The sequence below is a fragment of the Carassius carassius genome, chromosome 12 (genome assembly GCF_963082965.1).
Source record: "Carassius carassius chromosome 12, fCarCar2.1, whole genome shotgun sequence".
NCBI lineage: Eukaryota > Metazoa > Chordata > Actinopteri > Cypriniformes > Cyprinidae > Carassius > Carassius carassius.
In genome coordinates this window covers 2152391-2179849 of record NC_081766.1, presented here as the reverse complement: position 1 = coordinate 2179849, position 27459 = coordinate 2152391, and the positions used below count along the sequence as shown (strand labels likewise).

Here is a 27459-nt window from a genome sequence, read left to right as displayed (position 1 = left end):
CATGTACGGTCACATAGTCCTTTAAAGCATAATCTATTAATTATACAGTTTATTTATATTACATACGATCTGTATATATTAATGTTCATTTAAAATTAATTATTTATATTAACTGTTGAACTAAAATTGCTTTTAGTTGATTAATAATTGATTAATAATAATAATATAAATACTGGGGTACAGCTGCAGTTCTCTCGTTCGTCCACAGCGGCAGGCGGCGCTACAGTCACTCACTCTCACGGCTGCAGCGCCACCCGGTTAGTTCCTCAAAATCTTTCCATCCGCTATTTTATGATGTTGGAGCTTCTCTGAGCATCTAAAACGCATGACAGCTCTTTATTAAACAAACAAATGCGCCTGAAGTGAGTGGACTTCTGTAGATCAACGGTAAAAGCGGTCGAAAAGGCGCAAATATGTCGGCCAGCGCAGTTTATGTGTTAGATCTGAAGGGGAAGGTAAGATAACGGTTCACTAGCACAGCAGGCTAAAGCTAACCCACATCAAACACCAGCGTAAACACAAACTAAAGTCATTTTTAATAAAAAAATATAAAAATGTTTATTCTGGTCTGAAAACTCTGAGGGGATTTATACATCTAGATTCGTATTTACTTGTTTTTTAAAACAACTATTGAAACAGCTGTTTATTATTAACGGATGTTAATTTTGTAACTGTCAGTCAAAAGTCAATTATTGTTGTCATTCTTTAGTTTGACTTCATCCTTGTGCTTTAGTATATTTAATAGGATATAATTCACATTTCGCTTTTTTAAAGCACTTCTAGTTGTATGTAATAATTATGACTTGAATAAATGTTATTGTATGTACAGTCTTGCTAAGCCACAGGTTTGCATATGTTTGAATTGCAAGGCATGAAATTGCTATACCGTACATTTTAAAATGGTGATACACAAAGTTTTGCATGAATCTGGTAAGTTGTTCATCAGCAAGTCAGCAGTGTGTGTGTGTGTGTGTGTGTGTGTGTTCCAGGTGCTGATCTGCCGTAATTACCGCGGTGATGTGGACATGTCCGAGATCGAGCACTTCATGACCCTGCTGATGGATAAAGAGGAGGAGGGAATGCTGTCGCCCATCCTGGCTCACGGGGGAGTTCGCTTCATGTGGATCAAACACAATAACCTGTACCGTATCCTCCAAACCATATAGAGTTCTAGAACTAAACATCCCATTCATTTTCTACATGGAGAAAACCTACTATGAGCTCTGAGATTTTTGTAGTTATCTAAAACTAGAACCATAAAAACCATTTTTTTTACTCAAAACTTAACATTGAAACTGAAATAAAATTAATCGACACTATAGTTTTATATTATTCAACATATAGGACTTGTTTAACATAATTTGCAATGATTCATAGGGTTCCCAGATCATTTGTTTTATGATTTTAACTTTTTTTTTTTTTGCACTTTAAATCAAATTGTTTTAACGCTGTGATTGATCTTGAATCTGATGATTTGTAATCATTTTCTAATATCTCTATGATATTAGAATATTAGAATATTGCAAAAAGAAAAAATAAATATTGTAAAGTTATTTATATATATATATATATATATATATATATATATACACATACATACATATACATACACACACATTATTTGTTTTTCGTTTTAATTATATTTAAAAAGATGAGTTCAATAAATGTATGTTGATGAATATCGCAATATTGACTGAAATAATCATGATTATGAGTTTTGCTATAATCAAGGAGCTCTATTATTTACTAATTATTTAATTATTTTACTGGATGAGCCACATTATAAAATTACAAAACTGTCATAAAAATGACACCAATTAATTAGAATGCTTTATTGCTATAATTAGTATTAATGATTGTAATTGGTATTAGTCTTAGCATGTAGCAAGTAAAATTAATTCTTAATAAATTAAATGAATTACAAATTAAATAATTCAAATATCGTGGCTGATGTATCAAATATAATGGCTGCTGAATAAAAGGCTGATCACCGTTGTATTTTATTAGATTTGGATCATTCATGATCTTACTTAGGATCACTTTACAATATTTTTGTTAAATCATTGTATTGGTTTATTGCTTCTTTTAAGCATCTTTTGTCTCTTAACTTGATAATTAACAGTTGTTGCAACATCCAAAAAGAATGCTTGCGTCTCCTTGGTTTTCTCCTTCCTCTACAAAATTGTTCAGGTACTTTATAATAAAAATGTAAACTTAAAGTGATTTCTGGTTGAGGAAGCTCATCTTATTGAATCATAACTAATATATATTGGTTTATCACTGCATACGTTTCAGGATCACAGCAGGTGTTTGATGTGTCTGTCTTCCAGGTTTTCTCTGAATACTTTAAGGAGTTGGAGGAGGAGAGCATCAGAGATAACTTTGTCATAATCTACGAGCTGCTGGATGAACTCATGGACTTTGGATACCCACAAACAACTGACAGCAAGATCCTCCAGGAGTGAGTGCATGTTTGATTTCCTTTTATGAGCCATTTTTAACAGTTCTGTTCACTTGCCCTCAAACGTGTGACGGACATTCATTTAAAAGTCTGTTTTGTTTCAAACATGGCAATACTAAAATAACTGACCCAGCAGATGTAATTCAGGAGTAACTGATGGAAAGTGTTTATTTTTCACAGATACATCACGCAGGAAGGTCACAAGCTGGACACGGGCGCTCCTCGGCCCCCTGCTACGGTCACCAATGCCGTCTCCTGGAGGTCAGAGGGCATCAAGTACAGGAAGAACGAGGTTTTCCTGGACGTCATCGAGTCTGTCAACCTCCTGGTATGTTTTTAGAAGCGTCACGTTTCTCAGATGTCTCTAGACGTGCTCATAATAAACACAGGAATCCATCACAAAGTACAGGACGCGGTCACATCCATGTCATTGTGCTTCTGTGGTGTGAGGGGATGAACCTGCTGTTATTATGAAAGCTTTAACCCTTTACCGAAAGAGTCCAGGCCGAGTGTTTAAGGACGGAGATGAGCCATGTTAACTTTAGGCAATGATAAGTCCACTTCCATGATCAAATTTGGTATCGCACCCTATTTTTAGAAGCAACTGGTGGAGACCAGAAACAAAACAGGGCACTTGTGATCCTTTTGACTAACTGTAATTATACCAAGCAACTTTGCCTTTTGTTAGTTCCCTTGGTTGTGTAAGTTAGTTTGATCGTTATTTGTCAATTGTTAGACTACTGTTGCAAGTACCCTATCTAGCACAATGAATTTAACATCTCCTATGTGTATCTTTGATAATTTAAAAGTATAATGTTAGAGATCTGTATCACCCGTATCTGGCATTCAGAGAGCCTGGCTGTATCCAGCATTTCAAAGGGGGATTCACGTTGTAGCCTAAAGTGAAGGTTGTATAGGGAAGTGTGTTTGCAGAGAACCGAATGGTGTATGGCACATAGTTAACGAGATGTTCTGCACTTTATTAATAAGGCACTTTATTCTACTAAGGGCCAAATGAGTAGACATGCCAGTGACTGGTCAACATAGGCCCAGTGTTACAGGCAGTGAAATCTGTCACATACTTACATAATTACAGTGTAAAGTTGCACTTTATTATTATCTGGTTGCTTCCTTTTTTTATTTTTCAAGGCCCAAATTGTACCACTTGGAAATTTTGTTAAAATTTTGATGCGTAGCTGTTCATTCAAATGTCCAACATTGTTATGCAATTGTTACTTTTTTACATTGATTAAAAACTATGGACAAAGACCCATTGTGTAGGTATGTGACAATCTGACCTATATACGCACGAGCGCTTTGTTCCCGCGGCTGTGTTCCCAGCAGGTAATCAGCGCCAGATGCGTCGGTGACTTAGGAAATCTTTCTTATATTTGCTTTGTGAATACCTCTAAAGCCCATATACTAGTAACGTAAATTACGTCCTCACGTTGATTCTCACGTTCGAATTTCCAAGTTGTCTGCCGTAAGAAGAAAGTTATAAGCGAAGCAACATTTCTCTCGTGTTTGCCATCAAAATCCGCTATGAAGGCGAGTATTTTTTTGTTTCAAACCCAATACTTTCGATAGAATATACATTAAACTTGAATTAGGTGAAGTTTGGGATGGATTGTAACATTCACATGTGTTTTTTTACGATCCGCAAGTGACGTTGTTGTCAAAAGCAGAATCGGCCATTCAATCATATTGGCTTCCAAAACTTCTCCCAGTTTTCATCAATCCGTGCAGTATTTTTCAAAGAAATCATACAGAACCAAGGTTTAGAATCTCTAGATTACATTATTGGCATGATTTTGTCAAACATATAAATAAATACCATGGATGGCAGTGTTTCCCACAGAATTAGATTATATTGCGGTGGTGTGGTGTTTGGGGACCGGGGGGGGATTAAGTTAAATAAATAAATATATATATATATATATATATATATATATATATATATATATATATCATAAATATATCATATATTTTAGTGACAAGTACATATTTCCATTGCCAACACTTAGTGTCAGATACCTTAAAGGGATAATTCACCCAAAAATGAAAATTCTATCATCATTTACTCACCCTCAAGTGGTTCCAAACCTGTATGTGTTTCTTTGTTCTGTTGAACACAAAGGAAGATATTTGGAAGAATGACAGAATCAAACAGATCTCGGTCCCCATTGACTTCCATGATAGAATTTTCATTTTTGGGTGAGCTATCCCTTTAAAGACATTGCTATTGCTACATTGCTATGCCATTGCTACACTTTCTATGCTATGACTGCTCCACAGACTTCTTGTTGCAAATTTTGCACACACACACACACACACACACACACTCAAACTCACAAACTTACTGACACACTCAAACACAGGCTCACACACTCAAACATTCAAAAAGACTCACTCACACACACAGACTCAGACACACACAGGCTCACACACACACCAAACTGGACGTGGAGGTGGACACACACACACACACACACACACACAAACCTGGAGATTGAGGTGGACAAAAACCAACACACACCAACCTGAACCTGGAGATAATAATAATATAATGTCTAGTCTGGTGGCTGTGATATATAAACCTACCAACGTCCATTGCCATGATTTTTGGAATGAATGATCGCGAGAGAAAAAAAATGACGTTTTAGTCGCATAACATCGGTTAATGGAAACGCCGTCATTTCGCAATAGTTGTTTATCGATATTTAGAAAAAAACACAAAAGTTTTGCATGAATCTGTAATAGTGATGTCCGATTGTTGAAAGAATCATTCAATTTAACCGGCTCTACTTAGTGAACCAGTTGAACCAGTTCACCAAATCGAACTGAATCGTTTGAAACGGTTCACGTCTCCAATACACATTAATCCACAAATTACTTAAGATGTTAACTTTTTTAACGTGACTGACACTCCCTCTGAGTCAGAATAAACCAATATCCCGGAGTAATTCATTTACTCAAACAGTACACTGACTGAACTGCTGTGTAGACCGAACTGAAGATGAACGCCGAGCCAGATGACGAACGAACACGCCCTCTGCTGGAGCAGTTCTCGTTCTCGAGTCAAGAGCTGGTTGCATCGGTGTTCGGATCACCAGTACACTGAACTGAGAATCGTTTCTGTCAGACGCGTCCGATTTGAGAACCGATGAGCTGATTCTCGTTCTCGAGTCAAGAACCGGTTGCATCGGTTTTCGGATCACCAGTACACTGAACCTAAAACCGTTTCTTTCGGACGCGTCCGATTTGAGAACCGATGAACTGATGCTACTGCGCATGCGTGTAAAATTTTTCGGAAAGTGTGATAAAAGATCTATATACATTTTTATTATTATTTTTTTTAAGATGAATGTTTCTAATCTGTATATTGTAGATTATGAATAGGCCAGAGGGGGTTTCAGGGAAGTTGGAAAATAATTAAGAACTCTAAAGACTCTATGTTTAATAGGAATAAGGGATGATTTATGAAATATGTGTACTGTATTTATAGTTAATGATGACACATTCACAAATTGAGTTTGTAGTAAACAGAACATGAACACGAGTAGAGCAGCTGATTATACTGAACTGCAGCACGTGCCGGTTAGAGTGATTCTCGTTCTCGAGTCAAGAACCGGTTGCATCGGTTTTCGGATCATCAGTACACTGAACCAAAACCGTTTCTTTCGGACGTATCCGTTTTGAGAACAGGAGCTGATGATACTGCGCATGCGTGATTCAGCGTGAAGCCGACTGACTCGAAGCGCGTCTGAACCGAACTGATTCTTTTGGTATTTGATTCTGAACTGATTCTGTGCTAATGTTGAGCGTGGGTAAACCGAGGACTTGAATGAAGGGGCAATCTGGCGAAACGTAAGTTCATTTAATAACAAATACATCGCAATGGTTTATGCATAGTGGTTTCTGCGCTGATGACACCTAATTTATTTATTTATATATATCTTCAAGACTTAAATCCTCATATGCACATTATTGCACATTAAAACCGGTGAACTGTTTTTTTTCAACCGGTTTATAGAATCGAACCGTCCTGTAATGGAAACAGAGCTTTACATAGACTAACTTCTCAGAGTTATGTTGAGCAACAGTGTTCATTACTAACCATTCAACTCCGGATTGATTCATGTTTTGATTCAGATCGTGTTCGAAGAGGAGGGGCTAGTCGTGCGTGCCTCCGTTGTCAGTTTGTGAGAGGGAGGGAGCAAGCAGCGCGCAGCTCTACACTAAAATACAATTGTACCCATATTAAATAGTTTAAAAATCTGAATCAATCCGTGGCGGTCAGCGTTGATATTGTGGCGGGCCGCCACAAATTAATGAATGTATGGGAAACCCTGGATGGTTATGTATTTGTTTAGGAACAACTGTGCTTCTGGCTGCCTGCTAGGTAATGTGACCCGTTTCTGGCAATCTGATTGGCCGAATCTTAACATTTCAGCCCATGTGTGCTGTATTATTCTTACAAACATTGTGAAAATAATTCAATTTTACCAACTCTGTGCAGAATAATACAGCACACATGGGCTGAAATGTTTGTAAGATTTTTTTTCAAAAGTAAATTAAAGCAGCAAAAAAAAACAAAGTCTGTAGCACTTGTAGGCTTACAATTATATATTATATATAAGGGTATATTACTTTTTGAAATATAAATATCATATTATACTTAAAAATAAATAAATATATACTTTTGATATAATGATATCATATTTTTAAAAGGCTGATTATTTAGATTTCATATGGAAATATATGCGTGGATTGATGCTCTCGGTTTCATTAATTAGTGGTTAATTAGAAATAATAATTTTTTTATATATACCTTTTAAAAAGAGGTCATCTTAATCTTGTTGGGCAATTAATTACCTACATTGTAGGGCTGTCAAAATTGCTCAAAATTGACGTTCGAATATTCCCTCTAAAAAATACACGAATATTCGAACTATTCGAACTAAGGGTGCACCGAAATTTCGGCCGCCGAAAATTTTCGGCCGAAATGGCATTATCGGTTTCGGGCCGAAATAAAAAAAACAGCCGAAAACGTAAACCGAAAATGAATGTCACCCGCCCCTCCCATCCGTGAGCAAGCGCTTAGGTTTCACTCACGGTCGAGCTGTTATCACGCGTCTGCCTATCAAAGATTAAGCATGTCAAAGGGCTGTCACAATCAAAAAAAGCTTGTCACAAAAGCTGCACAATCGATCGGACCAACCAACACAAGTTTCGAAAACGAAAACAGGGAATCGATTTTAACGGCCTTCTCTCGGAGCGCGTCCAGCTCGTCACTATACGCTCGCAGCGAACGCGCGTCACCCAGCAACTGCAGGTTCTGACACACACACACACACACACACACACACACGCACACACAGAGCCTATTAGTGCATAATATCAATGTAGCCTTCAGTAATGTTTTTCATTGATGTTATGGCAGTCCACATTGCTGACTTGTGCGCGTCTCAAGCGCCCTCTTTACGTTCGCCCTAATGCCTGTTTAGTTGTCGGTGGATTTGCCTATATTTGGCGTTGAAAAACGGATCAACGCCAAATATAGGCAATTTACTAACGATTCAATGAACACTTTGCCTATGTCTCAAAAATCGAACAGGATTTTTTTTTTCACAAAAGTGACAGCCCTATACGAGAGGACACCAAAGTTGCAATATGTAACATTTGTTCTGCAAAAATCTCCAAAATTGTGGATTTTTTTGCACAATTTTTAAAAAACTATTTTATTTGATGGAACATAAAACTTGAAGAATAATTATTATTTATATTTATTGTAAAAAATATTTTATGTTTTGTTATGTAACTGTTAATAAAAGTTTGATTATTATATTGTGATTTTTCAATTCAGATCCATTAAATCCAAGCAAAATATATATACGTTTTTAAAAGAAGCCATTTTCGGCTTCAGTTTCGGTTTTCAGCCAAGTGCATCCTAACTTTTCGGTTTCGGCGCAGAATTTTCATTTCAGTGCATCACTAATTCGAACATCTGGTAGCGGATGTTGTCAATGACGCGCATTACGTCAATAACAGGCAAAAATAATACAAAGAGACATAACTACTTGTATAGATAGTCTATTTAAGTTTAAACATATATGACAACGTATTACCTACACAAAAACAAGGAAATCAACTAATGGCCAAGATTGCAGACCTCACGCTCTCTCACCCTCACGTTCTCTGCGCATAATGGTTTAAATTAACAAACACATTTTTGTGCAAGCAATTTAAGGTCGGGACTGTTGTCCCAAATATAGCAGGCTTCATTCAGTGATTGAAACAAATATTATTAATATTAATTAAAGTTTTACAGCATATAGAACTGACATTGAATGCTCCGAACGAGCTGTGCTGTGGTAAACATGGAACTTTTCCTTGACATGAAACGATAAATAATCAAACCTCGGATGCATTGCTTGACAGAACTCCCCGAAGCCTGTCCCATCCGCGATACTGATCGGTCTCATGTCCTTACAAATGAACGAAATTATTTTATCCGTTATGGCCTCTTGTCATGTTGCAGACAAAGTGCTTGCGGCGGGCGATGCAAAGTAACGTTAAGTGTCAAGACGTGACTGTTTAGCTGGAGTTCCACACATTATGCCATGCTCATTTGGGTGCACATTTTTGAGATGTGACCTCATGTTGCTAGTTGTCGAATGGTATGCTAACTGTATCTTAAATAGCTTGCATACAACAATCTCGCGTGTCAACAATTTTACCTCATTTTCTCTGCTGCGGTCGAGTTGGGCTCTGCACTTGCTGCAATCTTCCATGAAGACGCGTCAACTTTCAGCAGTGATGCTGTGCCAGACAGTGCGACTCCTGTGAAACCGCTTGTCCACCAGCGTCGGATCAATTTTTGTTCCGACGCGACGCCTGTGACGTTTTCGCTGCTTGGGGGCGGAATTTGTGGGCTGGACATTGTACGGACGTCATTTGTGAAGTTTTGGAGGGAAAAATACTTTTTTATCATTTATTTATCATTTTGCAATGGATCGACGACGAAGACTCGCTATCAGGAACCGGGTGGTCAGCATTGCGGTGTTGTACCTGCGCTGGAAGAGGGGAGACGGCAGTTCTCCAGGCATCATTTTTTAGCTGGACATTTCTATATATGTCCAGGCTGGAATCATTGTGACATCATAGTTAGAGACCGCAATAATTAATTTTTCCTCCATTTTCGCGCCTGGAACTTTAAATATGAAACCATAGCAACGGCCATATACAAATTCTCGCCGCCGAGTTTCCATTGGCTGCTGCCCCGTGTTTTGATGCTCTCATTTGCATAAAGTATCCACCGAGATACTTTTTTGACGCGCTGCTGTTGACCAAATCGACGCGACCCATCATGCTTTGCGGGGCGTTTTTGCTGCCTGACGTAGTTCCATAGGAAATGAATGGGCTTTGACGTCAGAAATCGAGACGCTGGTGGACAAGCGGCTTCAGGCTGTGACCTGTCCCTGAACCCTCAGGCGCGCTAGCGCGCCCACTCGCAAAGCAGACAACCACGCCTCTACTACCGCGGGCCTTTTTTTCCACATTTTTTTTTTTATTCGAATATTAATTTTCACCTTCGAAATTCGTTTTTTTAAAACTATTCGAATACATATTCGAATTTAGAATATTCGCTGACAGCCCTACTACACTGTGGTGTTTGAATTATGCAAATAGACCAAGAAATGAGGAAGTTATGATATTTTGAAGTGTTTGATCAAGCGGAAGAGGTCTCAGGTTTTCATTGTTTTATTGTTATAATTAGGTACAAAATGACCCCTAATTTCCGAATTTAAAAATTCCATAACTTTCTTAATAATTATCCGATTTTAATCATTTAAAAAACATTTTAAAGTTATTTTTATTATTTATCATATGGTTTTGATTATATATTAATTTTCTAGTATTGATTTTTTTTGTCACATACCTACATTGTGACATCTTGATTAATCTATAATCTAGGGCTGAAACGAGTAACTCGATTACAAGACTCGATCCTCGAGTAACCCGATTACAAAAAATGATCGATGTGTTCCTCTGCCTCGAAGCCTCTTTTAATTTTTTTAAATCTCACGTCAGGTTCTTTTGCGATGATTTTTTTAATGTGACACAACGCGTTTACGTCACCCACAAAGCGGAAGGAGACACATGCGCTGCATCAGAAATCGCATACTGCAAGGAGTCAGCCGTGTTTTGATTTGAGTGCGCGGGCAAACGTGAAGATAACGTTGTGGCGTGTGTCCACTGCAAGATACAGCTGGCATACCACAACTAGGGCCCTATGATTTCCGTGATGCAGAAAACGCGGAGGGAATCGCGGAATAGGGGAATCGCGGGGTAGCGAAGTCGTGGCCTAATGGTTAGAGAGTCGGACTCACAATCGAAGGGTTGTGAGTTCGAGTCTCGGGCCGGCAGGAATTGTGGGTGGGGTGAGTGCATGTACAGTTCTCTCTCCACCTTCAATACCACGACTTAGGTGCCCTTGAGCAAGGCATCGAACCCCCAACTGCTCCCCGGGCGCCGCAGCATAAATGGCTGCCCACTGCTCCGGGTGTGTGCTCACAGTGTGTGTGTGTGTTCACTGCTCTGTGTGTGTGCATTTCGGATGGGTTAAATGCAGAGCACAAATTCTGAGTATGGGTCACCATACTTGGCTGAATGTCACTTCACTTCACTTTCACTTTAAAGAATCCAGTCATAAAAACGGAATTTGCCAAATTTTGAATGAATTAATCAAAAATAGGTCATTGCACTTACATCAAATCACGATATGTACTAATATCTGTAAATATTAAGCCGGAACAGTCTATTTAAATATGAATCCTGCATGTTCTGCGTGTCTGTGTTAATGAATGGACCAGAAGCGCGTCTTCCTTTATTAACACACTGAAGCGCGTGTGACGCTTGCGGTGAGTTCAGCGTCTGCTGTCTCACTAAATAAGGACGTGAACACATGAACAACATCTCCAGAACTGCTCTGACAGTCACTTCATGAGCATTTGACCGTTTGATTTGAGTAAAACTAGCGTCACATCACATACACAGAACTGTAAAGGTACGTCAACCCGTCAAAATAAAAGTCCGGTTAAAGACTATTGTTCAGCAGAATGTACATAGCCTACTACAAAAAAATAAATAAAAATCACACATTATTTTTTTTAAGGTTTAATCACACAACATTTCTTCCATGTTTTATTTTTAATAGTAAATCCCCTTCGTTTACCAAAAAGTTGTTAATTTCCAATAATTAAAAGATAAATTAAATGAATGTTTTATGTGTTTAATGTTTAATGTGCATCTCAGAAAAAGCTTTATTTAAAACCCCAACTGAATGACACTTAATGCACAACTGAAATGCACTTAATTCATCTGTCAATTTTATTATCATTGTTCACAGTACAAGTACAGACAGAGAAACAATGGGTAATAATTAAATGTTTATTTTTGATGTATGCATTGCATTCTATGCATTTAAAAAAAAAAAAAATTCTAAAAAAGGAAACATAGTTGTTAATTTTAAGAGACCCAGGAGTTTTATTTTCTCTTGCATAATTAATATTGCACTTTAATTAAGCAAAAACACATTTTATCCGATTACTCGATTAATCGATGGAATTTTTGGTAGAATACCTGATTACTAAAATATTCGATAGCTACAGCTCCACTATAATCTATGAATTTATTTTAATAACACCTGTGCTTACTGCTTACTTCACGGCCTCCTCTTTTTTTAGATTGCTCACACATCAGACTTACTGAATGATGATCTATGAAGAAGATGTCTCCTTTCTGTTCTGTCTTTATTTCAGTTCTTATCTCTGGGCAGTTTTTGAGTCCAGTGTTGATGTTCGTTACATTGTGATGCAATATGCTTTTCCATTTGGAAAGATATTTAATGTACGCCAATACAGTTGCAGCTGATATAAAAAAATATTTTGAAGGTATTAAAAAGGTAGTAAAAGGTATTCAATTCAACTTTGACCGACTGACGGATATATTTTTTTGTTGAATTATATTTAATATTAGTGGTTACTTTCAAATTGTAATAAATGCATGATGTTTCAAAAGATATAAAAATGCCAAATATCGCTTTATGCATTCGCCCACTGTCATATTCATGTCATTTTCTCCGTGTGCTGTGTGTAAAATGAGTGTTACTCTAGCTTTATTTGAAAAATATGATTCCCAATGCACACAAACTTCCCAGAATACGGAGTGCCCTGTTGATTACAGTGTGTACTTCCTTTTCAATTATATTTATTTGTGAAAAATACTTTGTCATCTAGAGTATAAGTATGTTTATTTTACACATTTATTTTTTAATCCATTGTCAAATGGACAGTTTTTACACTGAATTCTGTTTATTTGTTTTGATTGATTGAGTATTTGTCTATATGTGATTGTAACTGAAGTGAAGCTGATTTCTCTGCAGGTCAGCGCGAACGGTAACGTCCTTCGCAGCGAGATCGTGGGCTCCATTAAGATGAGAGTGTTCCTCTCAGGAATGCCAGAGCTGCGTTTGGGTCTGAATGACAAGGTTCTGTTTGAGAACACCGGCCGTGAGTCTACTTCCTCGATTTTTTTAGTCCCCATATGGATGCTAAAAGAACTGGAGTTTCATGTGTGTTGGTTTCATGTGGTGTTTGTTGAATCATCTCTCTCTTCTTCAGGTGGTAAGAGTAAGTCTGTGGAGCTGGAGGATGTGAAGTTTCATCAGTGTGTGCGTCTGTCTCGATTTGAGAACGATCGCACGATCTCCTTCATCCCTCCAGACGGAGAGTTTGAGCTGATGTCCTACCGCCTCAACACACACGTGAGGGTCTAAACTCATTCATACTAACTAAATCAGATGCCCATTTTCCACAAGTTGATATGATTCTTTAAGGTCTTCATGAAATGTCTGTAACATAAATTCCTCAATGTATTTTTCATTGTAGAGTGGTTGTGTCCACACATTGCTAAGACACATTCTATGCAAACGTCATGTTAAAGTGAATTCTAGGGTAATACTGTTAACTACTACTCAATAAAATATACTATAATATAATTAGAAATATATAAATAAACCTACTTAAAATATTAATATTAGGTTAAAAATATAATATATAAATATATAATATATTATACAAATACATACTGAAATATAATGAAATATAAATATTAGAATAAAAACGTTCTAATTTTAGTTTAAAGCACTAAAATTACTAACTGGAAATAAAATAAAATAAATTTAAACTAAAGTTGAGCCAATTAAACCTAAATAAGAATATTGTAAATAAATAATACATTTATTTATTTTTTTAAAAATAGTGTAAAGATTCAGATAAAAAAAAAAGAGTAATAAAAAAGTCTTAAAATAATGAACATAAAATAACATAATAGCAATGACAATGGAAAACGAACGTACAATTATAAAAATGTAACTACAATTAATTAAAAATATGCTAATTCAAAATATCTTATAATAAAATATGCTATTTCAAAACATTATAAATAGTATTTATTAATACTAAAATAGCACTGGTCAATTTATACTTCTCGTTTACTGTTGTCTGGGGTTTTGTTCTGATGGGATTTGGTCTTCTGTGTGAACAGGTGAAGCCTCTGATCTGGATCGAGTCTGTGATCGAGAAGCATTCACACAGCAGAATCGAGTACATGATCAAAGTGAGAACACGTCCATCCCTGTGAACTTCGGTTTGAGTTTCCCACAGAGCATCTAAATTGACCCTCTGTTTTACCGTAGGCCAAGTCTCAGTTTAAGCGACGCTCGACTGCCAACAACGTGGAGATCCACATCCCAGTCCCGACGGACGCAGACTCGCCCAAGTTTAAGACTACGGTGGGGAGCGTTAAGTGGGTGCCTGAGAACAGCGAGATCGTTTGGTCCATCAAATCTTTCCCTGTAAGAAAACATCACAGTTCAATCATGATAGTAAATCTAGGAGCTAAAAGAGTGGAAGTCATGTTAGCAGAGGCTAACAAGTGTGTTCTCTCTGTTTCAGGGAGGGAAGGAGTACCTGATGAGGGCTCATTTCGGGCTGCCCAGCGTTGAGGCGGAGGACAAGGAGGGAAAACCACCAATCAGTGTCAAGTTTGAGATTCCATACTTCACCACCTCTGGAATACAGGTGACTAACTGTTACTTTTATTACAAAAAGTAGCTTGCAGTTTAACTTTTTTGTGTTTATCTTTAGTTATGAAAGTTTTGTTGCATTGCTTTTTTGCTATTTAGGCATGAGCTGGGCAGTATTATTCTAGTATTTTTTACATACCATTTAGTTTTTATTAATAATTATTTGAATTAGCTTTTATTTTATACTTTTAGTTCTACCTTTTATTCATTTATTGACATTTTAGTTATTTTGTTATGGGCTTTTGTCATTTTTATTATTTTTAGTTTTTACTAAAAACTACTATTTAGGTTTATTTTTATTTAATATATATATATATATATTTTTTATTTTATTTTTTTCATTTAGTAACTTTAATGTCTTTAAACTAAAATGAAAATTTGAAAATGCTACTTTGGCAAAAAAACTAAAATAAGTTTAGGTTTTCCGTTTCATATTACTTTTTTATTTTACTTTGATTAACCAGAATGTTTTAATAGTTTTAGTTCTAGTTTTACTTAACACAATAATAATAATAACCCTGATGTTAACCAGCCTAACTAGGATTGGTGGATCAGAGAGGTTTTTCAGGTGCATTTCTCAATAAATAGATTAAATAATATGTTACTTAAAAAGTAGCTTCTGTATTATGGTGTGAATTCAAAAAGCAAGCCGTAATTTTAAAGCAACATCCTTCTAATGAATTACTCTAACTCTGCCTTTAATAAAAATTATTGAATCATAATTAAATCTGTACATGATGAGTATATGTAAGAGCTGTCTCAGTTTCAGATGAGTATGAGATTTTTGTTGTCATTTTAATACCACTTCCTGTTTTTTGACAAAAGGGGGCGCTGCTGACTGTTTGTTTGATGGCTTTGTATTTTTTCGGGTGTTGAACACCTGTGTTACTCAGGTCATGGCAGATCTGATGTGTGCTTTTTACTTTGTCACCAATAGATGGTGGTATAAATCTGTACTTTTTAAGCATTTGTACACTGACAGGTTACGTCTGCAGTGTTGAAAGCTTAATATGAGCAAATCACACACTATGAAGTTAAATTCAGAGGTTTTGAGCAAACTGAATTCCCCTTCATTACTATTCTGTGAACAACAATTTATTAAAAGAAGCTGGAATCCCATTGAAAGCAAGGGCTCTTCAATGCAATTAACATTATGTATCTTCATGGAAGAGGAAAGTATTAATAATAACTTGTTTATTTATTATAATCAACATTTTGTTGAAGATTCCTGATGACAGAAGGCTGTGTTAAATGTGTTGTGAAAGTTCGATGTGCATTTTTCCACCACCGTCACATTTTCACTCATGAAAATTAAAAAATGGCATGTACTCCAGTGCTTTTATCTTTAGCTACTGATAGAACTATAAAAAAAAAAGGTTTGGTTATAGAAATGATGCTGAAATACCAGAAAATATATAAATATTAGAGGAAAAATTTAAATGAGAAGTAAAGTACATTTAAGCTACGAAAACGATTACTAAAATTACAAATGGAATAAAAGTAAATTAAAGATAAATAGAAATATTTACAAAAAAGTAATAAAAAAACAAACATATCAAAATTACTAAAATGTAACCCTTATATTAAAATGAAAATTGAATATATAGGTTATATGTGACCTTGAACCACAAAACCTTGAGTCTTGAGTCGCTGGGGTATATTTTTATTTTATTTTTAGGATAGATTTTTCTTTTATGCCAAAAATCATGAGGATATTAAGGAAAGATCATGTTCCATGAAGATATTTAGTTAATTTCCTACCGTAAATATATAATACTTAATTTTTGATTAGCAGTATGCATTGCTAAAAATTCATTTGGACAACTTTAAAGATGATTTTCTCAGTATTAAGACTTTTTTACACCCTCAGATTCCAGATTTTTAAAAAGTTGTATCTCAGACAAATATTGATAAAATATTTACATTTTATATACTGTAATTCCTCAAATAAAAGCCAGGGCCTTTATTTACCTGAACTGCAGAAGGTAACAGGCTTTTATTTGAAGCAGGCTTTTATTAGAGGCAGGCCTTTATTTCTAATTCCATCTGTTTGATAAGTAATAGTTTTAAATTAAAAGCGAAAGCATTCCAGTGGACCGAGATCATAACATTAGCACAGAATCAGTTCAGAATCAATCTCCAAAAGAGTTCAGTTCGGTTCAGACGCTCTGTGTGTCAGTCTGCGTCACGCTGAATCACGCATGCGCAGTATCATCAGCTCCTCGGTTTACGAATCGGACGCGTCCGACAGAAACGGTTCTCAGTTCAGTGTACTGGTGATCCGAAAACCGATGCAACCGGTTCTTGACTCGAGAACAAGAAACGCTCCGGCAGTGGGCGTGTACAACCCGAATTCCCGGAAAAGTTGGGACGTTTTTTTACATTTGAATAAAATGAAAACTAAAAGACTTTCAAATCACATGAGCCAATATTTTATTCACAATAGAACATAGATAACATAGCAAATGTTTAAACTGAGAAAGTTTACAATTTTATGCACAAAATGAGCTCATTTCAATTTTGATTTCTGCTACAGGTCTCAAAATAGTTGGGACGGGGCATGTTTACCATGGTGTAGCATCTCCTTTTCTTTTCAAAACAGTTTGAAGACGTCTGGGCATTGAGGCTATGAGTTGCTGGAGTTTTGCTGTTGGAATTTGGTCCCATTCTTGCCTTATATAGATTTCCAGCTGCTGAAGAGTTCGTGGTCGTCTTTGACGTATTTTTCGTTTAATGATGTGCCAAATGTTCTCTATAGGTGAAAGATCTGGACTGCAGGCAGGCCAGGTTAGCACCCGGACTCTTCTACGACGAAGCCATGCTGTTGTTATAGCTGCAGTATGTGGTTTTGCATTGTCCTGCTGAAATAAACAAGGCCTTCCCTGAAATAGACGTTGTTTGGAGGGAAGCATATGTTGCTCTAAAACCTTTATATACCTTTCAGCATTCACAGAGCCTTCCAAAACATGCAAGCTGCCCATACCGTATGCACTTATGCACCCCCATACCATCAGAGATGCTGGCTTTTGAACTGAACGCTGATAACATGCTGGAAGGTCTCCCTCCTCTTTAGCCCGGAGGACACGGCGTCCGTGATTTCCAACAAGAATGTCAAATTTGGACTCGTCTGACCATAAAACACTATTCCACTTTGAAATAGTCCATTTTAAATGAGCCTTGACCCACAGGACACGACGGCGCTTCTGGACCATGTTCACATATGGCTTCCTTTTTGCATGATAGAGCTTTAGTTGGCATCTGCTGATGGCACGGTGGATTGTGTTTACCGACAGTGGTTTCTGAAAGTATTCCTGGGCCCATTTAGTAATGTCATTGACACAATCATGCCGATGAGTGATGCAGTGTCGTCTGAGAGCCCGAAGACCACGGGCATCCAATAAAGGTCTCCGGCCTTGTCCCTTACGCACAGAGATTTCTCCAGTTTCTCTGAATCTTTTGATGATGTTATGCACTGTAGATGATGAGATTTGCAAAGCCTTTGCAATTTGACGTTGAGGAACATTGTTTTTAAAGTTTTCCACAATTTTTTTACGCAGTCTTTCACAGATTGGAGAGCCTCTGCCCATCTTTACTTCTGAGAGACTCTGCTTCTCTAAGACAAAGCTTTTATAGCTAATCATGTTACAGACCTGATATCAATTAACTTAATTAATCACTAGATGTTCTCCCAGCTGAATCTTTTCAAAACTGCTTGCTTTTTTAGCCATTTGTTGCCCCCGTGCCAACTTTTTTGAGACCTGTAGAAGGCATTAAATTTTAAATGAGCTAATTAAGTGGATAAAAGTGTAAAATTTCTCAGTTTAAACATTTGCTACGTTATCTATGTTCTATTGTGAATAAAATATTGGCTCATGTGATTTGAAATTCCTTTAGTTTTTATTTTATTAAAATTTAAAAAACGTCCCAACTTTTCCGGAATTCGGGTTGTACATTCGTTATCTGGCTCTGCTGCACAAATTTTCCCCCGGCCTTTATTTAAGACCGGCCTTTATTTGTCTGTGTTGACCACGCCCCCGGCCATTATAAGAGACCCAACGTTTATTTGACTACCGGTTTTTATTTGAGGAATTACGGTGTGTGTATAAGTGTATATATATATATATATATATATATATATATATATATATATATATATATATATATATATATATATATATATATATATATATATATATATAAAAAATTACCCTTATGATTGGTTTTCTCAAATAATATACTAGCATATAAATAATACTAAAATAGCAGAAGCTCTGTTGGTTGATGGAACCAATAAATCTTCTGGTGTTTACATTAAAAGTCATAAAATCCAAATCTGTACACCCACAAACATTAATTCTGTCATCATTTACTCACTCATCTCATTCCTAACCTCTATGATTTCTTATTTTCTGCAGATCACAAAAGAAGATAATTTGAATTTTGTATTTTTTTTGCCTAAACCGTGGAAGTCAACAGATGAAACATTCTTGAAGAATATCTTCTTTGTCCCCGTTAAGTTATCATGTGTCTCGTAATGGACCGCAGGTTTAATCTTGTTGCGTTAGAATAAACAGTTAAAGTCGCATTCAGTGCAGTGTGTGTGTGTGTGTGTGTGTGTGTGTGTGTGTGTGGTGGCCCGATCCAGACGCTGGCGGTCAGTCAAATCCAGGACAGACAGAACAGAACCACAGCTCCCGCTGCTGAATCTTGTGTTTTAGCAGACGGTGTGTTTATTTGTTATGGTCAGTCGAGTGTGTGTGTTTCTCAGGCCTCAGCAGTTTATAAAGGTGGAAAGAGCAGCAGTAAACTGGACGGGACACAGTTGAGCTGTGGGATGTGTTTGTGGAAAACTGATGTTTGTTGATCTGGGAATGATTCTCAAACAGATGTTGTGCACTGCAGCCTTGGATTGAACTCTCGCTGGTTTCAAAACCATGCTTTTTTTTGTTAACATGATTTGTGTAATGTTCCTTTTGCAGAAATCTGTTTGTTTCATTTGTTGTTCGTTCAGTTTGCATGCATTCATTCTCTCTTATAATAATCATACGAGTCCTGTTAGACTCTTCTGGAGTCTAAATATGGCTCTAGTTCCTCTTTTAGTTAGCGTTTTCATCTGTTAAATCGGCTGGAGGAATGGCTGCATGGCTAATCGAAATGAAACCACAATAACGATATTGCTTAGTGCTATTAGCAAATCACAAAGGCTGTGATTTAATAATAAAAAAATCTGCGCTGTGTCTTTAAGAGTTAATCGTAGCAATTTGTGTTCATTTACACGTGAGCAGCTCTTAAACCATTGTTGGTTCACAGTAAATGCTTCTCTACGTGAACTTTATCTGCATCTGCATCCATTTGTGTTGCTTATAATGTGCATTTGAAAATGCAACATGCACCAAAAGTCTTTCCAAACTTGTAATGAGAAGCGCTTATAAATAAAAGAAAAGTGTTGATGTCCCGATGCATTTTCTATCAAAATAAATGTTTGATGGTTTAACATTTTATGGCAAAAGGGAACCATAAATATTGTGTTTTAATTTGACAGAATTAAAATTATTGCTGTTATATTATTTTCTTAAATATATATATATTTTATTTGAATTGTTTCATTCAATAAAACCATGATTACTTGTTTTTGAGATTTTATTTGACCCAATTATTGCCTCATTAGGACTGCTTCAAATAAATCATTTGAGAATCAAATGCGTATTTTGAGAATACGAAAGCGTTTTTGACCTGTATGCATGTAAAACTATTGTAGGAGACTCCTAAATCAATATTAGAAACCTTAAAAATGGCATAATGGGGCATTTTACAGGAGGAATTCCTTACTTAACATCTGCGTGAGGATTCAATATGTTGTCTTTTACAGTGTCACATTTCCAATCGAGCAGCATAAGCAGCCGGTCTGTCATTTGTCAGCATTTCCTTTTGACATTGTTTGACATTCAGCTGTTTTTGTCTTTAACCCACAAACCAGACGGACAATCGACAGTAAAATCCACAGTCCGTACACTCAAATAACAGCCTGACTGCTGTGACATCAGAAGAATCGGGCAAATTACACAGAGGTTGAAAGTGAAACAGCAGTTTTCGAGCTGAACTCGGTGCGACCTCGGGTCCCATATTCATAAACAACTACTCCAATAAAATTACCTCTAATTTAATGTTTTACACAAAAGATTTCCTCCATATAATGGTAAGTTTCATCAGCCCACATGGACGTTAATGACATAAAATCGTCTGAAACTCAATTTCCCTTGAGAGTGAGGATGTTTGGGCAAAAATGATGAGGGGAGAGTCAGTCGAGTGTCAGATCTAATTAAGTGCTGAACTTCTGAAATTTCCTCTCTCAATTTTTTTGGGTGTTTTCATTCAGTGCTTTTTTTATCTGCTTCCCAGCAGTCTTGTGGGTGTTTTGATTCCCCCCGAACATCAAAAGAGCGAACGATTACAGCTTTGGGGCTGTGAAATCCATGTTAGTTCTTCCATAAATCAAGACTATCATCTGATCGCTTCAGTGAGAGGTGCATCACAAAAACTGGACTCGACTCCACGGGGAAGTTGTTGACTGCTGGGTTCTCGTGAGAGAAGCGTCTGGGTGCTGAAACCTCAGGAAGGCTTTGATAAGCTGCGATTAGCACCAGTCCCACGCTCACAGAACCAGGCCAGGGTTTGGTTGTGTGTTTGTCTAAGACTAGAGATCTGCAGTCTGTCCTGATGCACTGGTCAGTCTGAACGCGGCCCTTTGGATTATTACCACTGGCCTCTGTAGTCACAAATAGACACGTGCGTGCGATTTTAAGCGTGCTCTGGTTTTATATGTAAACGGGAATAGTTTTCCCAGCACAGCTATATTTACACTACTGGTTAAAAGTTTGAGATAATTGTTTAATGTTTTAAATGTTTGTAAAACAAAAAGCAGTAGAGACTCTAGTATTGTGAAATACTATCACAATTTAAAATAATGGTTTTCCTTGTGAATATATTTTAAAATGTAGTTAATTCCTGTAAATTACTCAGTGTCACATGATCTTTAGAAATCATTATAATATACTGATTTGCTGCGCAAAAAACATTTCTGATTATTATCAATGTTGAACACAGATGTGTTGCTGAAAGGATCGACTCAAATGAAATATAACACTTCTATTCGTGCATTAAATTGATTGAAAGTAACATTAAAGACATTTATAATGTTACAGAAGTTTTCTATTGCAAATAAATGCTGTTCTTTTGAACTTGATATTCATCAAAGAATCCTGAAAAAATAAAATGTGGATAATACTGTTAAAAATGTATAATTGAGCAGCAAATCATCATATTAGAATGAGCAGAAGACACTTCATTCTTAATCCCAAACTATGGACTAGTGTATATTCTGAAGAAACTCATGCGAGTGCACGAAGGTTGGCAATTTTCTGATCCTCTAAGTGCTCGCCTTCTCCAATTAAAGTTGCTTTCTGTTGATAATTGTTGTTTCCCACACTGTCATTAGGTATAGCATGCATCATCTCGTTGCTGGTTCTGCAGTAAATGAGCGTTTCTCCACCGTCAGCCTCCGAGGGCACAGACTTTTAAGACGTGTAATTTTGGCAAAGGTTTTTAAAACACAAAACAATCTTTAACTTTCTCTGCTGTAGCTTTGAGCTCTTCACATGGCAGAGCTGTGGCCTCGCAACATTTCTCAGGATCATTATAAATATGTTTTTACTAGCAGTATCAAGAAAAGTGCCATAAAATATGCCTAAAATAACAAGTTAACATTTTTAAGATTTAGGATATGACTCCATCAGATCATGTTACCATTGATTTTTCTTCGTTTGTTTATTGTATATTTGTTTTCGATAAATCCGGTACAATTCATGCCGGACTTAAGCTTCTTAAATTTTAATGTTTACCTTCTTAAGAACATTTCTACAATGTCCTTAATGTCTTATGTATTGGGCTGCCACTTTATCCAGTTTAAAATCTGAAACCTTTGAACTGTTCATTTGTTTGTGTCTTTTTACTTGTGCTTTAAATTTAGTCAATATTTTATCATGTCATTTCATTCATTTAAGTGCATTTGAATACCACTTAAATTACAGCTTTGGTCAGTAAAACAAAAACAACTTACTCTCATGTATATTATACAGCATTAGTTGAGAGATTTTTTTTTTTACCTTCATGTACTGTATCTGATATATATCCAAAATAATCAAAATCTAAATTGAATCAATTGAATTTTTTTTTTAAGAAGTCTCTTCCACTCACCAATGCTGTAAAAATACAGTGAATTCCTTAAAATCTTTAAAAAAATAATAATATTAATAAAAAGTAGTAAAGAAAAATATTACTATAAATCAAAACAACTATTAAGCATTAATTATAAATCGAAATCTTTTCTAATGTCTTTACTATCACTTTTGGTCATTTAAATGCGTCCTTGTTGAATAAGTGTTAATTTCTCTCTCAAAAAAGAAAAAAGAAAATACAAATCTTCCTGACCCCAAACATTTGCACACCATTGTTAGTTTATTCTCGTGTTTTTCTAACGTCAACATTAGGTTTGAATATTTTTTTAGCATGATGCATGTTTTTTCATCTCATTATCGTTCTAAAAACACTAAACCGCTGTGTTTCAGCAACATCCCTCCTTTGTATTTTGTTTGCTTGTGTACATAGTGAAGGAATGATGCCTGTAAAGAGCTGAGTCAGCAGCTGTACACGTTTATGTTTGTGCGTGTCTGCCTGTCTGTCTGACTGTGAGCTCACGCCGCATGCTAATGAGAGAGCGGTGACCACGCACATCTCAGGACTGCCCACGCGTCCAGCGTCCTCACTGACACTGGACTTCATCCAGCTACAAATATACACTGGAGTTCATGAAGGGCTAAACCAGAGCATGACATAAACGCAACCCGACAAGCCCGAATCGCTACATTTACACAAAACAAGCGTCGCACAGTAGCGCAGATGGCACCGCGTTTAGATCTTTACAGTCTGGACGTCTCGCCAAGGCGGACACCGATGGTGGCCTGGTAAGTTTGTGTGAGCTGCACCCAAGAGTGGCACATTACCGGCCCACGGTCGCCAGGACGCGGCCTTCCCAAAATAACGACGGCAGGGTTGTCCTTGTACTTTTCTGAAAATCTGTATTGATACCTAGAATACATCTCTTGTTCTGCGTAAGCCTATTTTGCATCTTACATCTGCTATTTCTGTGCATTTAGACAGGGAGGTTTTCTCAGAGAATAGAAAATCAACAAACACAGAGCTGCTGGACAGGAGGACTGTAATTCCTCACATCGTAAATGTCCACCCTGCTCTCGGGAGACGTTTAAAGGTGACTAGCGACATCAAATGGAATTACAAAAATAAAGAGAGTTTCCAAAAACATTCCCAAACACACCTACCGCTCCTTCCACCCGTGTTTTTCATTGTTTTGTTTTTTTAAACGTTACTCATCGATTGAGACAGATAGGTGCATTTGGAGTGCTTTTGGTATATTAAAATTATTATAACAATTATGTTATTATGGTAAATTATTGTTATGACTCTTTATTGAGATTTTAAGACTATTATTATTGTAGCTGACTGTATATTATATATGTATTATATTCCAATCATATTGTAAAACAGCAATTTACACCAATTTAATTGTTTAAAAAAAATGTATTTAAAAATGTAGTTTTTTTAATCTTATGTATTTGCTCTGAAATGTTTTTTTGTCCAATCATATAAACCACAATTTAACAGTCAAGTTGTTTAACGTAGAGCAACATGCACTAAAACTCAAGAGGGAATCGAACCCGTTAGAAACCAGTGTAAAATTCGTCCATGGGTAAAAAAACAACAACACTTTTCACCTCTAATTCCGAGTATCAGGTTTATCTGTGGCCTCTTTCAAAACATGATTGTGCTCTTTCAGCATGTTTGGAGTGGTTGTGCAAAAGCTTGTGTAGTGATGCAAGGCCCGTATGAACACAACGAGTGACTCAATAGCGTTCACCACTGAAAGGTGCCATTTCCCCAATCTCACTTCTTCATGCGCTTCCGCTCGCGGTGTCAAACTCTGCCACTTTCCCAGGCTGCGCTCAGATTTACCATCAGATGCCCACGTGGACCTTACATGAAGCTAATGCAAAATGATGTGTACATATTAAATGCCTGGGATGCTGTTGCCATTGCATGATATTCCACAAATATTCTTGGTTGAGTCTGTTCAAAGCCCCTTTTTGTTGCATGCTAAAATGCAATAATTCTTTGTCGTTCTTTCTCTTTTTGGCATAATAAAGATGCATTGTGCTTTGGAAGACAGTTTTAAAGTGGCATTTAATTTACACAAAACTAGGGATGCACCGATAGGATTTTTGGGGACCGATGCTGATTTTAACAAACATTTATTGGCCGATACCGATACCGATATTTGTCTTATTTGAAATTTTGGCATCAAAATAGATAGTATCAGTTCAAAAACTCCTGCATTTAATTATACTAGCAGTTTTATTGCTGCATCATCAAATAATTTCTAATGAGCATGGATTGGATCCATTTAACATAAATGCATAAATACAACATAACAAAGATGCAAATTAAATAAACAGTGCTTTTTAAGTGGGTTTAACAGTTTTCAGTTACATAAAGTGAAGAAATGTAAAATAACACCACTGTATAAATTAAATGCATATGAATAGTATATACTTTTATAGTAACAGACTTTATTATGATTTAAAAAAAGGACGCAATAAACTTAAATATCAGAAAAGATTTGGTCCTGAGGTCTACTACATTTCTGAAAGTTGCAAAAGATATTTAGTCAAGAATAGTGTGCAATCTTTCATCTTTTGTTATTTGATTAACACTAAAGTGAAGACATGCATTATGCAACAGACATTATACAGCTCAGTGCCTTCACGCTGTTAATTAGTAAACCATTGGTTTGTTATATCGGTCTTTTTCCTTATATAGCCGATATGCCGATGGTTGTAAATTAAGGAAAAATCGTCCGATAAATATCGGTGCATCCCTACACAAAACCAAAGGCCAAACAAACTCGTTTTGTATTCCTTGAATGTGTTTTTATTTCCATTGTGTTGGAGGCCTTTAGCAGGTTTGGTTAAATGAATTCACCCACAATGCATTGCATGAACGTGTGTGTTTTGACAGGTGCGTTACCTAAAGATCATTGAGAAGAGCGGCTATCAGGCCCTGCCGTGGGTGCGATACATCACCCAGAACGGAGGTAAAACACTCTCTCATCCTCTTTCTCTATTTTTGTCATTGTTTTTCAGAGAAAATTGTTGCTTAATTGTTGCTAAATACCTGCAATGTGCAGAATGACGGGAGATTGGTGTTAAATGCGGAGGTGAAATTGTTCTGTGAAAAGAGGATGTTTGGGACAGACGCGTGCAAGATGGTGAAACCCCGATAAAATTAGAAACGCTGGTACAGTGTGTGGTGCATGATGTTGTAGGAGACTTTCTTTCTCTGAACTCGCATTTTGAACTTTGACACTGTGTGCATCAGTACAGCCGAGAGCTCAATAAGTTTTACACATATTAAGTAGTCAGAGTTATATTTGTATGTATTTTTATATTATATATTTTTACATTGTATATATCCTATTATTGTTACTACTACTACTTAAATTTTTTATCTATGTAGTTTTCCACCAATTTCACCTATACATACATAATATTTTGTTGTTGCTTTTTCTTTTTTCTGTATGTGAACGGAAGTAACTAAAGTATGAAAGTATTTATTTATAACCATAATTGTTAACCTGACATTCATTGTTGTTAATTAAATAATAATGATAATAAAATAAATTATAGTAGTTAAAATATAAATATTTGTCATATTAAATGTAAAAATATATAGTAGTTATATAAATTTATATTAAATTTGAAATTAATTTTGTGTAATTTTTTAATAGATTATTATTATAAATGATATACATAATTTTTTTATAATTATCTTTTGTGTTTGCTTTGAACATTTTTTTCTGTAGCTAATAAATAGTAAAAAATAAATAACAAATTACTAAAAAAGTTAAACATTTTCAAGGCATGTTTTCATTTTTTATTATCTTTATTTTACTGAACGAACAATAATTACAGAAATGTCATTTTATATACAAAAATATTTTTGTTTCTGTGTTATGTTTACACATTTTTTTTTATTTATTTATAGTGCATCTATTTTTGACATTTTGAAGATGAATTTATAAAACAAATTCTGCATGTCAAACAAATCATTGAATCAATTAAATCAATTAAAATGGACAGTTGTAACGGATTCACAGTTGAAATCTGAGACACTATTAAAGCCTCTTTGTCTTTATGTTCTCAGGGTTGTGAAACTAGTCTAATGACAAGAAATGTAAAAGCCATGTACAAAGTACCAAATGCACATATTGCAAAACTGTTGCTAAATTTGCTACAATCGTGTAAACTCCGGTTAACGGTCTTCCTCTAGAAGTGCTGGGTATTTTATCATGACTGCATCCAGCATCTGTTTATAATCTTCAGTTAAGTTCATTTTGTGAACTAATGTCTCAGTCTTCTTGATTGATGGAGTTTTTGATTGTGTTTTGATGGGTGGAGAGAGAAAGTTCAGCTGTCACAATTAACTTTCCTCCCGTGTTTCCTGTCGTTCTGTGCATTTAATTAAGCGTCGCTCATTTCCTTCTCTCTTTGCAGACTATCAGCTGCGGACTCAGTAAACGTGAAGAATTAGCCACGAGCATCATGGGTCTCTCATTCTGCTGAGCTCCACACTCATCTGCAGTATTCATCATTTCAATCAAATACATGTCAGGTCTTAGATTCATGAACATCAATTGAATCTTTAATACCGTGTTGAT

General features: G+C 36.1%; 1 protein-coding gene across 1 annotated transcript; it reads left to right on the top strand.

Moving 5' to 3' along the window:
* The first annotated feature begins 246 nt into the window (after window positions 1-246).
* LOC132154445 (AP-1 complex subunit mu-1) lies at window positions 247-27459 on the top strand. Its single transcript, XM_059563002.1, has 12 exons — window positions 247-455; window positions 990-1146; window positions 2123-2190; window positions 2331-2461; window positions 2642-2789; window positions 12909-13035; window positions 13147-13289; window positions 14072-14143; window positions 14223-14381; window positions 14482-14607; window positions 25761-25836; window positions 27296-27459. Exons 1-12 carry the CDS (start codon window positions 414-416, stop codon window positions 27316-27318), a joined length of 1272 nt encoding a protein of 423 aa, XP_059418985.1. The 5' UTR covers window positions 247-413; the 3' UTR covers window positions 27319-27459.